The 14,686-nt window shown below is 39.7% G+C and overlaps 1 protein-coding gene across 31 annotated transcripts in view; it reads right to left on the bottom strand.

Annotated features, from left to right (window-relative positions):
- SIPA1L1 (signal induced proliferation associated 1 like 1) overlaps positions 1–14,686 on the bottom strand; it is a 412,571-nt gene that overhangs the window by 63,887 nt on the left and 333,998 nt on the right. For all 31 annotated transcript variants that reach the window (XM_063651761.1, XM_063651777.1, XM_054448754.2 and 28 more), the window contains 2 exons: positions 5,108–5,681; positions 4,069–4,343 (listed from right to left, as the gene is read on the bottom strand). In XM_063651761.1, coding sequence (XP_063507831.1) covers positions 4,069–4,343; positions 5,108–5,681 — 849 coding nt within the window. The remainder of the gene's footprint in view (positions 1–4,068; positions 4,344–5,107; positions 5,682–14,686) is intronic.

Here is a 14,686-nt window from a genome sequence, read left to right as displayed (position 1 = left end):
CGAGTTCAATCATTGTGGAAGACAGTGTGGCGATTCCTCAAGGATCTAGAACTAGAAATACCACTTGACCCAGCAATCCCATTACTGGGTATATACCCAAAGGATTATAAATCATGCTGCTAAAAACACATGCACACGTATGTCTACTGTGGCACTATTCACAATAGCAAAGACTTGGAACCAACCCAAATGTCCAACAATGATAGACTGGATTAAGAAAATGTGGCACATGTACACCATGGAATACTACGCAGCCACAAAAAAGGATGAGTTAATGTCCTTTGTAGGGACATAGAAGATGCTGGAAACCATCATTCTCAGCAAACTATCACAAGGACAAAAAAACCAAACACCACATATTCTCACTCATAGGTGGGAATTGAACAATGAGAACCCTTGGACACAGGAAGGGGAACAGCACACACCGGGGCCTGTCGTGGGGTGGGGGGACGGGGGAGGGATAGCATTAGGAGATATACCTAATGTAAATGACGAGTTAATGGGTAGAGCACACCAACATGACACATGTATACATATGTAACAAACCTGCACGTTGTGCACATGTACCCTAGAACTTAAGTATATATACTTAAAAAAAAAAAAAATAGAAAATGCCTGGCACCTAGTAGGGGCTCAGAAAGTTTGCTATACTGTCCCTGTCCTTTCTTCTCTTAAAAAAAATTGTAGTTTGGCAACAATTCATAAAGGGGCGTGCATATTTTCCAAGAACAGGGAAGAGAGCCTTGTTTTACATGTTATTTTATTTACTTATTTATTCTTAATTTTTTGAGATGGAGTCTCCCTCTGTCGCCCAGGCTTGAGTGCAATGGCACAATCTCATCTCATTGCAACCTCTGCCTCCTGGGTCAGGTGATTCTCCTGCCTCAGCCCCCCAAGTAGCTGAGACTACAGGCATGTGCCACCACGCCCAGCTAATTTTTTTTGTATTTTTAGTAGAGAAGGCTGGTGAATCGTTTGAGACCAGCCTCACCATGTTGCTCAGGCTGGTCTCAAACTCCTGACCTCAAAAGATTCACCAGCCTCGGCCTCCCAAACTGCTGGGATTACAGGCTTTTACATGTTATTTAAGTACTACTTTTTTGTTGTTGAACTATTATATATATTTTAAAAGCTGCATTTTCAAAATGAATGACTCTCCCATGTGAACACACAAACCCATTTGTGTTAGTATTAGATCCTGGGGGTGTCTGTATTACATACAGTCATCACCTCCCCCACCCCCTTGCCTGTGTCCCTCTCTGGGTCCTGGCCACCCTAAGAACCACCAGACTGAGGGGCAGAGGGGCAGCTTGCCTCAAGGAGGCCTGTCCTGCTTCTCGCTGCAGCTGCAGCGACTGGTGGTAAAGTCCCAGTTGACAAAGGAGAACGACTATTCAAAGAACAGAGTAATTAGTTGCTACAAAAACAGCAGTGGGAGTGTGAAGTGCAGAGGAGAAGAAAAAAATGACACAAGAGCATTATTATATTTTGTTGAAAATTGTAACAAGGTGTTAATGCTTCAGCTGTTCCCTTTGAAGTTATCTCTAAAGGAAGGAGAAAGGAGCAGGCTTTCAGCCCTCCAAAGGCATCAAGGCATTTCCCATCTGCCCTACCCAGGTCTGACTTTTCAGATGGAAACTGTATGGCTTTTCAGATGGAAACTGTAGTGAAAGGGGCCCTGTGTCTCCCTCCAGCTGGTGGGGCTGTGCAGTGCACTAATCCTTCCCCCAGCCTCCCCTCCTAGCACCCAAACAACATGTCACTGGCAGCTCCACTGGCTCCTCCGGGAAGGCCTGAGAGTGTCACAGCAGTGTGACAGCTCATTCACTCCCTGGTGTGCTGGAGCTGGTAATCATCCCATCTACCCCAATGCTGCCTGCAGTGACATCACATCGGTAGCCTGCAGCCAGCCACAGTAGGAGTATCTGCACCACAGAAATCAGCAAATACTACAAATAAAGTTTTCTTCCCCCCAGCAGAAAGCCAACTCACCAGCACGTCACACTGATTCTGGTGTATAAGGAAAGGATCTGTGCTCTAAGCACACAACGTGGCAGTTCAGAGCTTAGACTCTGATGTTAGACCTAAATTTGTCAGATGAGCTTAGCAAGTTACTAACCTTTGAGTCTCGGTTTCTTTTAAAACAGGAATGCTACTAACAGTATCACAAGAGAGGGTTGTTATAAGAATTAAATGCACTAATCCATAAAAAAGTGCTTTTTTCAGGGCCTGGCATATTAAGGTAAAAAACTCAGTACATTAGTTATTTTCACTGACCCACCACAATAGATCTAGTCTAGCATTCCCCCTATCACGGCTCCATCTATCCAGGTCCAGGCCTCTTATCCATCTTTCTAGTAACAGCTATTTACAATTTCCATGTCTGTACTGTTGTCTCATCCCACCCACAGTCACACAAACCCATTTCCCTCTCCTTTCCCGCATATAAACCTGGGAGCCTAGATACAAGGGAAAGACTTCTGAGCGGGCAAGATGGCATCATAAGGTCAAGGGCTCCATATTTCAGTAGACAGTCCTTAGACTAACATCTGTAACTCTTTACTGTAGGTAATTAAGGTTGACAATTTACAAAGCTTGGCTATCTTCTCCCATTTATGATTGTCTGTTCAGAAGCAATAAAGTAGACAATTTGAAGGAGAGACAGCAGAGAAACGGACAAGACAAGGAGTGCAACAAGACTGGAGACTGTCATAAGCAAGAACCCCACTGCCTTTCTGAGCCACCTCACATAATTTTTTAAATCACAGTTCAGCACGTTACTCAACATTTAATGATGATATGCTTGGGGAAACCAGAAAAGGCTAATAAGGTTCATTAGACCTGGTTAACTAAGGCAGGGTATGTGGGTAGGGCAGTTTCTGAATATTTACTCCTCTCCAAAACAGGTGAAATTAAAAGTTCATATTTTGATTTCCAAGGAAATACAGTCATCCCAAAGGCAGTTCTTCAAACTATCAGACAAAGGAATTTTTCTATATTTTGACATATATACATAATCCCCAGGCCATCTAGGAGGTAAGCAGTATTAGGAAATACTATCCTGAGCAAAGTATATAAAACACACACACGCACACACACACACATATATATTTGCTGTTCTTTACTTTTTAAAAGACACAAATAGCCCATCATAACCACTAACTTTCTACCATCTGATATTCACAAATCCATGAGAGCTCAGCTGTAGGACTGGTCATCTTAGTGGCAACATAGGACACAGAACACTGTCTTGGCTTTAGAAAGCCTAAGAATCAATTGCCAAAGCTTAAGAGAAATTCTTAGAAAATAATGGCATAAAATAAAAAGAGAGATCTTAAAAACTAGCAAAAATAGCATGTGCATGTCCAAAGGAGAAAATAAACAGTTGATTAAATTTCTTCCACCAAGAAGCCTCCCAGAGACAGAGAAATTAAATTTTCAACAATGCTGCTGGCTTGGCAGGAGCTGTCGGGGTTGGGTGAGGCAGGGAGCTCTTAGGTTTTCCCTTCTGGAAAAGACTAGGAACCAAAATGCCAAAGCACCATGAGCAGGGGCAGCTCACCTGAAGCCAAACCCTAGCACATGCAGATACAGTTAGGAAAAGCGGCTGCCAGACTAAGACAGCAAAGGTCCAAACAATTGCTGAGTTTTGGGCAGCAATTGGGAGAGAGAAAAGAATAAGAGCATTATGGAACATAAAAGAAAAGCAATCTGACAATTTGAGATGTTGAGTGTCTTTTAATGTTAAGTATTGAATGTTTCTCAGTTCCTAGTGGAAGATTCTTAAGATGGATATTACCAGACTTCTCTATCTGTCATGGCAACTTTATAAATCCAGTGATGTAAATCCTGGGAATGGTCTCATTTAGTCACTCTTTCCAGCTGCTGTCACCACACACTGAAAGGGAGCTTCGTCCTGAGTCAGACTCCATGGATGAAACATTCAGCATCACATGTAATCTATTGTTCTTCACAACACCCTACTCCACTACCTGCTAAGAGATGTTCTACATGATACACAAACCCTGCACTCAAGTCTCAGGCCCACAGCTGCCTCCTCAGACCTACCTCCGCGGGGTGCAGTCATCATGGGGGGGAATGATGACAACCTTCACCGTGACAGACGTTCTCAGGAGGTCGATCATCTGCTCATGGCTCAGAGTGGCTACTGCCACCTTGCAGATCTCCACCAGGCGACTGCCCTGCCTCAGCCCTGCCTGCCAGGCATAACCGTAGGGCTCCACATCTGCCACGATGCCCTCATAGTTGACATGGAAGCCAAGCTGTCCTAGCCCATTTCTTCGCAGAGTCATCTCCACCGATTCACAGCCTTTTGAAACAAACTAGACAAGGAAATAAAAGATACTATGGTTTAAAGCAATAGGGTATTAAGTGGTGGACATGGAACTGGAAAATCATTGCAAGCAGGGTTAGTTCTGAATACCTTATTGCCAGCTGAAGAGCAGTCTGGTTATTTCTTCTTCACTAGTCTCCTATTCATTAGGCCAAAAGGAATATACTTGTTGCATCCAAAAAGCCAATGGCTTCCCTGAAGTTACAAGGAAACCTCTACCAGAGACCTACAGGGAGCTGGCAGTAAATAGAAACCATATACTGCTACTCATTTAGCCTTTGTAAAATTCAAGGCAGCAGATACTCAAGCAATTCTTTTCAACACCACCACCAGATGACTGGGCTGCAGCACCAGGGAACAGGTTACATGCAAATGGGTTTTGAACACGAACACACACACACACACACACACACACACACACACACGTGTCTACACACACACACACACACACACACACACACACACACACACACACACACACACAATGTGTCTTCCCCAGCTTGTTCTACTTTTCCGAACACACACACACACACACACACACACAGAGTAAATGTGTCTTCCCCAGCTTGTTCTACTTTTCCGAAACATCCATGGAAAACACAAGCATGAGATAAACTCTGTTTGCTTCACACGTCAAGGGAGTTTTCAGAGGAGCTAATAACAGAGCGCAAGGTTCAGTAACTTGGCTCTAGTCTGTATTGAAAGCTTTATGAAAAAGAAACTACATGTAAGGAATAGGAAGGAGAGACTCACCTGCAACCTTTTGACAATCTCTTTGATCTCCTCATTGTTAATAAAACTCCCCACTGAAACACATTCTCCTCGTTCATAGAAGATTTTGAGGCTGGTGTCAGTTGAAGTCCACCCTATCACATCTCTACAGGAACAATTGAAGACCACGCTCTTTGTTTCCTGTTCAATGAGCACAATGAACTCATTGGAGATCCCTAAAAGGCAGTCTAGTTCCATGGCCTTGTTGTAGTCTTCAGCTCGGACTGCCCATACAATGGCCCCCATGCTGCTGAGCTCGGCTCCTGGATATGGCTTAGACTTTTCCTTCTTCTTGGAAGCCAGAGAGATGAATGGGAACTTGCCAGAAGGGTCGATAGGGGTGTTGGTGACATTCTTTTCTGCCAGATCTTTCAGGTATTCCTGGCGGGTCCGAGTTGCCATGGCCCGGAACTTCTCCGATTTATGAGCAGCATTTTCTGCATTAATCACTTTCGCCAAAAGGAAGTCCCTGAACACATTTGACTTAGGGAAAGTGACCCCTTTAGGAATTGGAGGCCCAAAGGAAGGCACATCTCTGGACCTGGTAACAGCCACACTGAGAGACAAAGATCAAAGAGAGCCACGTCAGTATTTCTCAGTCTCACAACATCAGAATAAAATATACTTTCTCAAAGACAAAGATGTACCTCAGATACAAAATAGCTGCTTATTTTTCCATGAGAAACAATACATATTTCTGCTTAATACGAGCATATTTTTTCATTCAACCACATTTAGGATTTACACAACATAAACTTTTTTCTAGGCCAAAAACAAACCTCTCAAAATCCCAAAAGCTAACACTATTAACTTTTTTTTTACCAGACAGGAAACTGACCAAAACTCCATGGAAAAAATAGGTTTACTGTAATATTCTGTATAAGACATTTTAAATACCTACTAATTGTTTTCAAGGGAGGTTACTGTAACCACATCATCTTTCAGAACAAGCATACATTCTGTGAGAACACAAATGTGTTCTCCATTTTAGATATGATGCCTATAAGTAGATAGCTTAAATTGAAAATATCAGAAGATGCATGCCATAAAAGAAATGAATTAAATTTCAATAAAACTTAGCTAGTATTTGTTGGCCTACGTGTGAGGCATTATGCAATCAGATTAAAAGCATAATTTTAAAATGAAAATTGGAATCTGAGTAACAGTATGAGAATCTTTATGTAATAGCAACAACGCTTTAAAATCATATTTTTAAACTGAGCTATTCTTTGGTCCTTTCGGTATTTTATTCTGATAATCTATTTCTAAGAAAAATGTTTTCCTTCTCCCATTCCTTTAAGCAAGATTGATATAAGAAAGCCTGTTCCAGTCATTTCTTCTGAATATATATTCCTAAAATTGGGCCTAAGAAAAGGATCATATGAACATTTGTAATAACCTATTATTTTTAACCTCAAAAGGAAAAAAAGTAAGTTTCTCCTAAAACAACAAAGGAAGTTGTTGATATAGAAACAGAGAGGTTGAGTGTTTTATATCATGTCCCACGATTTTAGTAAAGTTTGACATGACTGGAAATGATTCTAACACATCAAAGATCGCTCTTTCCAAATTAAAAGTAAATAAATTATGCAATTATACTTAGTATTAGGGAAACAATAAAAAAAATCGGTTTCTTCTGAACTCTTGGAATAGAAATGGCATCATCAGAGAGTATGCATCTTTCAAATAAAATTGAAGAGCTCTGTTTTACTTTTTCTTTAAGAAGGTTTTGCTTTAAGATATTCAGCTTTGTTTTTCAAGAAATAGTTATTTCTTGTGAAAACAAGAAAAATAAAAATCAGCAACCTCAGGAGGCAAATTATATTTCTGGTGGAATGGAAAAGCTACACGCTCAGAAGATGCCATGGGATGGCCTATCTGTTGGTTTCACAAGTGTATTTTTAAAAGACTACCTAGTTCACTTCATGACAAAGAACAGTGGCAACCAACACTCCATTTTCTAACTGGAGGAGAGAATTCAGAGACTTCCATATGGCTTAATTATACCAATATGTATTAGGAAGGCAATTTTTCTTGTCTATTGTGAACTGCCTGACTTGAACGCTGACAGTTGTATAATTTTAATTTGATTGTGTTCTTTTTCTCTTAAAGTCAAGCAAAAGACGCTGAAATCCAGGTTTGCTAGATTTTTCTAAGTGGAATCCTGTAAGAATCCAGAAATATTTAATATCTTTCACTTTAAAATTGGCAATTTCTCATCTGCTATTTCACTCAAATTGTTATTCTTTCTCAGAAAATATCTGTGATTTTATTTTAAATAAGGAGAGCAAAATGCTTAGCAGGGGGTGTGATTTTAAGCACCCTCCATCTACTTGCCCCTTAAACTAACTGGCTTTCTGCAGATCCATTTATTAATTGATAGAACTTTAGACAAACATACACTGAAAACCTACCAATAATTAGAAACAGCTATAATGAACTGTGAGGAAAAGAACTGAATCCTTACCATATAATTTTCAATGATTCACTGTGGTAGGGAGGTAAATGATACAGGCACTGAAATCAGCTTCGCATAGTCAGAATCCTTACAGAAGATGAGGAAGATGATACCCTGGAATGCTCTTTTCAAATAAATGATTTTGTTTTGGATAAATCAAACTGGCAAGGTTTCTACAAGGTTAAAAGCTCATTAATTTAGATGCCACAAATTCTGAACTCTTGATAATAAGGCCTGGTTTAAGCTAAACAGAGTACTTTGTAAGAAAAAAGCCTTTCTAGAATCTCAGTTTGCTGCATGTAGTTACTTAAGATATATTAATTATAAACGGTTCTTGGTATTTTTAAAAGCAGATTCCAAAGGGCCTCTGCTTGGCTGTACGTGTATTAGCCTAGCTGGCAATTCTGTGTCTTCTTGGAAATAATACATGCTTTAAAATCATAGCCATGCTTTATTTACCCAGCATTGTTGAGGACTGGAATGTTCTACTCAGCAGGGTTATCTAGATGACAAGACAGACAGAGCTAGAGGCTAAAACAGTGATGGAAAGTTATCACAGGAAGGGAACTTAAGAGAACTCAATGTTCCTCAAACTCTTTCAATAAAATCTTGGGTTTCATTTGAAAATTCACCTCGATTTTACATTCTACTGAAAAATATTTGTGTTCATTTTCATATAAAAATATCTTCTCACTCCAAAATCTTTGGGTACACTGAGCGACCAGGAAGGTGTCTTGTTTGTATTCTGTGGTTTGACATATGCCTAAACCTCCGGTTGAGCAGCTGGTACAAATTCTTCACTTCTCCAGGAACAGATACAGAGAAGTAAAAGGATTTGCCCAGATTTGTTAGAGAGAGCCAGGATTGGAATGTAAGCTTCTGGACAGCCAAGAGAGTGCTCCACGACAAACCCACACTTACTCCCTCTGAGGAAGTGCTTTCAAACCTCCTACTCCTGAGGTGCCTGCTAAAAGGGACCATCGACATGGGTCACTGGCCTAAGAGACGATGAGGCTATTTCTAGTCAATATGGGCCATGTAACATTGGTTGGCATCAAAGAGCCTGAATGAAATAACAAGTGTTGATATCAAAAGCCAACTTCAAGCTGACACATGAAAATGTTCCAAAGACTTTTTTTTTTTTTTTTTTTTTTGAGACGGAGTCTCACTCTGTTGCCCAGGCTGGAGTGCAGTGGCGCGATCTCGGCCCACTGCAACCTCTGCCTCCCGGGTTCAAGCAATTCTCCTGCCTCAGCCTCCCCAGTAGCTGGAACTACAGGCGCCCGCCACCTCGCCTGGCTAATTTTTTGTATTTTTAGTAGAGACAGGGTTTCACTGTGTTAGCCAGCATGGTCTTGATCTCCTGACCTCATGATCCGCCTGCCTCAGCCTCCCAAAGTGCTGGGATTACAGGTGTGAGCCACCACGCCCGGCCTGTTTCAAAGACTTCTGAACAGTTTAGTGGATAAAAATTGAGAAATAAAAGACATTTGAACTTTGGAAGCACAGTGGAAAAACAGCAATAATCAACAATCCCCAGCCTAAAATTTAAAAGGAAGGTGACACAGAAAACATCAAATGGGAGAGGGAAGTTTCCTCTTCTTGGAGCCTGGATCAGATTACTGGCCAGGGCAGCTTCCAAGAAAGCAGATCCAGGCAAAGGACAGGAAAGATCAAACACGTGCCAATCATTCTTTCGATTTCTAATAGTATTGATCCACCAGTCACTGAGTACCTACTATGTGCTAGGCACTTTGCCTTTGCTGAGGATCAAGGCTGAAGATGTCCCGGGCTCAGCCCTCCAGAAACTCAAAGTCTGGTGGGAGCCACAGCCAGTGATTTGAGTCTCCTACTTGCGAAGTACAGGGTGCTACTGGTAGCACTTAGGAAAGGCACTTTAGTCCTGGGAGGTCCAGGGAGGCTTCTCAGAAAAAAAGAAAAGCAGGAATTCATCAGATGGAGGGAAAGGGGAGTGTGTGAGAGGAGCAGCATGTGCAGAGCAGAGGGGCAGAACATGCTGTTCTGGGGAGTGGTGAGTAGCTCCAAAGGAGTGAGGTAGGCATGGGGTGCAGACTGGTAGATGAGACTGAGAGACAGGAGGCCAAATCTGAAGCCCCCATGCAGTAAGCTATGCTTGCAAGTCTGAACTTTTCTCTAAATGCTTTTAAGCACAATAAATGACATAATCAGATTCTTGTCTTAGAAAGGTCAGCTGCACTGGACAATAGGGATGCTGATTAGTTGAGGCTTGAAATAGACCTTCTTAAAGAAATTTATATCACTTGACCTACTTGGATTTTTCTTCTTCTCAGCTGAAGCTTGCAAATTCTTTTTTTTTTTTTTTTACAGAGAGGAAAGAGGATAACAGAGACATTTAATGGACATGCATCACACTTCCTCCCTGCCTATGCTAGACATTTTACTTAATAGGATTTTAAGTGGATGTCAAGCAACTTCCCACTGCACTGTTTAACAATTTGGTCTAATTCCAAGTGCTTTTTGTACTATATCATATGGATTCCTTTCAACAGTTATTACATTTTAATTACCGGGTATGGAAACCTCTCTGAGAGGAATAACACATATTTCTACCTTCCTAAACATACCTACTGACCACAGTTTAACATTTGTTTTGAAGAATCAGGGTCCTTGTTATGACTACTTATTACTATTCTAGTTTTAAAATGAATAACAACTCTTTTATTTCATCAAATAGTGTGTCAATGTTCCAATCTACAATTGTTTAGGATGTCCCAGATTTTCTTTATAGTCTTTTTGTCTAAATTGGGATCCAAATAGGATCCACACATTGCAATTAATTTAGCTTTAAAAAATGTTTTATTCTATAGATTCCCCTCCACTTCCTCACTATTTCCTGCAACTTACTTGTTGAAGAAATGGGGCTTTTTGTCTGCAAAGTTATTCAGAGTCTGAATTTTGTCAACTACAAACATGTTCCTCTGTCTTTTGTATTTCCTATAAATTGGCTTTTCTGGAAGCTTGATCAGATTTAATTTTTTTTAGGGGGTGGCAAAAATAATTCATAGGTGAGGTTGTATTCTTCCATTATGAGGCACATATTTGTCTCTTTTTATGGTATTTGCATCCTTTGATGATCAATGCTTAAATCCATTAATTCAGTAGTTGTTGAAAAATGGTATTATTTTATACTGTGTTTCCACAGCGAAGCCCTCAGGAGTGACTGAAGCACACAATAGTTCCCCCTTAACTACGGTTTCACTTTCTGTGGTTTCGGTTAGCCATGGTATAGTACAATGAGGTATTTTAAGAGAGAGACCACATTCATATAACTATTATTAAAGTATATTGTTACAACTGTTATATTTTATTAATTACTGTTAATATATTACTGTGCCTAATTTATAAATTAAACGTTATCATATAGGAACAAACATAGTATATATAGGGGTAGGCACTATCCATGGTTTCGGGCATCCTCTGGGGGTCTTGGAATATATCCCCAACAGATAAGGAGGAACTACTGTATTTGGTTGTTTGCCCCCAAATCAAATGGCCCCAGATTGCTATGCTTATTGAATTCATATCTTTGATATGAATAGTTTTTCAGCATCTCCTCTATCAATAAACAAATATTTGTTTCCAGTATATACTCGCTATTAACAGCTCCTTCTTCTTTTTTTATTTTGTTGCTTCTAATCTTCTCTATCAACTGGGATCAGATAATTAAGGTCACTGCAACGATACAAATAAAACAATAGAGACTGGAGGGCTCTCTTATCAGTTATGGGATAAGCTTTAGTATGCAGACTTAGTGACTGATTTCTGAGTTCTTGGCTATATGATGACTCACATTAACTGGCCTCTGCATTTAGTCTGAATTAGTCAGTTATTCCTATATAAGCTTTCTAGTCCCCAGGGAGGTATAATACCACATTATTTTGAGATCTCATCTCTAGATCCACTATAGGGATTTTTCTCTCTTTGTTCTCCTGTTATATCCCAGGGTCCAGAGTAGTGTCTAGCACATATATGCTAAGGGCTGGATAAAGAACTAATGAAAAATAAATGGATAATGACAGTCTCCAAATTTATCTTTCTGTGTACAAATTACCTAGCATGGTAACACTGGATAATTTTTCCTAGAATTCTACTTATGTAGTGTTGAAATGATGGCCTAGCATTCTGGAGGCCTCTACTGCCTGGTCATCTTTTCTGCATTAGTAGCCTTTTTATTGTACTTTCCATCCTCCTTCCCATTTCTAGGCTTCTTTACTTTCCACTGACCACTCCTAGAATGGTTTCTCTTTTTCCCATTGAATTCCATCCAGTTATGCTTTAACACACACATCAAATCCCATCTTCTCATAAATATCCATATAACTTCAGCCTGTAATGACCCCACACCTCCCTGCACTATTATTGTAGGACACTCTTTCAAGGAAACTTTTCCCCTTTCCACAGTTCAGACACCAGGTAGGTGTAAGTAAATAAATATGTGTGTTCATGGTGGAGAAAGTTGGGACCAAGAGGTTTTAAATGCTAAAAAGCACTTCGGGTACAAAAAATAGTTAGAAAGAATGAATATGTCCTAGTTATTTGCTAGCACAACAGGATGACTATAGCTAAAAATAATTTAATTGCACGTTTAAAAATAACTAAAAGAGTATAACTGGATTGTTTGTAACATAAAGGATAAATGCTTGGGGTGATGGATACCCCATTTACCCTGGTGTGATTATTATGCATTGCATGCCTATATAAAAATATCTCATGTAATCCAAAAATATATACACCTACTATGTGCCCACAAAAATAAAAAAATAAAAAATAAATTTAAAAAAGCATTTGAGTTACTCTAGCTATATCACTTGGGGATAAAATTAAATTAGATTTAAATAAAATGAGTATAAATTAACCCATGTCTAAGTTTTTCCACCAAACGACCCCTAATAAAACAGGCCTATAAATTCATATCCCTAGCAGTTCGGGGAGTGGCTGGGGTTTGAGAAAAACTCACAGGTGTAAAAATTCTTTGAAGACCCATGTTTTATCTGAAAATTGATATTTTCTATTCTACCTCATAATACATTTATTTTCATGAGAAAATAAGCTCGTCCTTACCCTGCCTCCCCCCAACATTAAAGGCTTGAAGAAAGGTGTCCTGTTTATTCTGTGTCTTCAAACACTTCCTGACATCACCACATACCTGAGGAGGTGTGCCTGCCTCTTTTGAGAAGGATGGCAAAAACTTATTGATCTTTAAAGTTTACAATAGGCAAAGGTTACTACTCTATAATCTCTTGTGATTTCTTTCAGTGATGTTACAAACTGATAAGTTTTCTTGGATTTATAAACAGGCCAAAATTCACAGCTTAAAAGCTGTGTGTTGGGCCTTCAAACAAGCCTGGTAACTAGGAAATTCCAGACCTGCCCACATGTCTTGAGCAGGGGTGTTCAGTATCCCACTCCCTGCAAAGACTCCTAGCGTTAAATGATGGGGTTCAAACGGTGGGCCTTCCAGGCAACAGATTAAATATAAGAGAGAGAAAGCAAAAATCCTAATTTTCAGGGGAGGGATGATAAAAATAAAAAAACAAAGCACTGAAGAAGGCGAACACACCTCCCTTAGCAGTCTGTTTAAGACTTGTGCGGTTCATTACAGTGGCCACGGCCAGCTGTGGCTACTGAGCACTTGAAATGCGTCTAGTGTGACCGAGGAATATCAAATTATATTAAATTTTAATTAATATATGATTTAAAAACGGATACTTAATTCTGTTATTTTAAAGATTTTTAAAAGTCCATTTGGAAGAATCTGGGTATATTAAATCTACCTTTTCATTGTAAATTTTATGAAATCTAAATATACATCAAGTATCACCAAAGAGAATTTAGCATCCTAACTGAGATATGCAGTAAGTCTAAAATGTACTTCAGGTTACAAAGACTTAGTTCAAAAAACCATGTAAGATGTCACAATAATTGTTAAATGCCGAAATCACATGTTAATTCATGTTGAAATAATATTTAGATATACTGAGTAAATAAAATGTATAAATGGGTCAAAAACAGTGTCAACATTAATTTCATCTATATCTTGGCACTTTTAAAAAAAATCTGGCTATTAGAAAATGTAAAATTAATATGTAGCTTGCATTATAGTCCCATTGGATGGTACTGATTTAGACAAAGGCTTGAAAAGAAGAAACTCTCTTTAAAAGAAACTGCATAGCTTTCCACTCCCCAAACTTTGGAGTGCCCATTCAAAATGGGCTTAACTTTCTACCTGTCCAGTGGTATGAAATCCTTTGCATGAATCTAGTACATAGCATGTTTTAACTGCTCATTTTCTAAATGCAAATAGTTATCCATCCCAATTATAGTCAATTGTTCTGTGCTTTCATTCTACAGCTAACCAGAGCAGCTCTCAGACACTACTTCCTTGATAAGAGGTTTCAGATCTAGGTCTTCATTGGTGGGGGTTCTGCCCCAACCCTAGGAAACTACAGACCTCCCTGGTCTTGGGTGTTCACCTAGGCTCAGCACCTGAGAAGTTCTGGAACAGCCTCTGTGTTGGGAGCTCAGAGTGAAAAACCCAGCTTTCCCAGCATGTGAGAGAGGTGGCATAGCAGCATGGTTAAGAGACTGGGCTCTAGAATCACACTGATTGCATTCCTGTCTAATTCTGCTCAACACCAGCCAGCTAACCCGAGGCAAGTGACCTGGCTTAAATTTCATCATCTGAAAATGGAGATAAAAGCAGTACCTACCTCATAGGTTTTAAAGATTAAATGGGATATACATGTAAGATGTCTAGAATAGTTTGGGGCTTATAACAAGAGCTCAACCAATGCAGTTATTAGGATATGTGCAAGGATGGTGACAGCCAGCAGGAGACCAACACAACCTCTACTTGTTTTTTTTCCCTAAGCTACGCTTACTCTACTCCTAGAATTAATCTGCCTTACCCCTAGAAATATACAACTGTGGATCTCACAAACTGTCAATCTGCACAGGTCACTTTCTGTGCAGGTAACATTTTTTAGGGATGGAAAGATATGCCTAATGTCCATATTTTGAAAGGAACTGATGCACATTAAAAACATCTTACAAATGCAAGA

The sequence above is a fragment of the Pongo pygmaeus genome, chromosome 15 (assembly GCF_028885625.2).
Source record: "Pongo pygmaeus isolate AG05252 chromosome 15, NHGRI_mPonPyg2-v2.0_pri, whole genome shotgun sequence".
Taxonomy (NCBI): domain Eukaryota; kingdom Metazoa; phylum Chordata; class Mammalia; order Primates; family Hominidae; genus Pongo; species Pongo pygmaeus.
The sequence above is the reverse complement of the archived record's forward strand: the minus strand, read 5'-3'. Positions and strand labels throughout refer to the sequence as shown.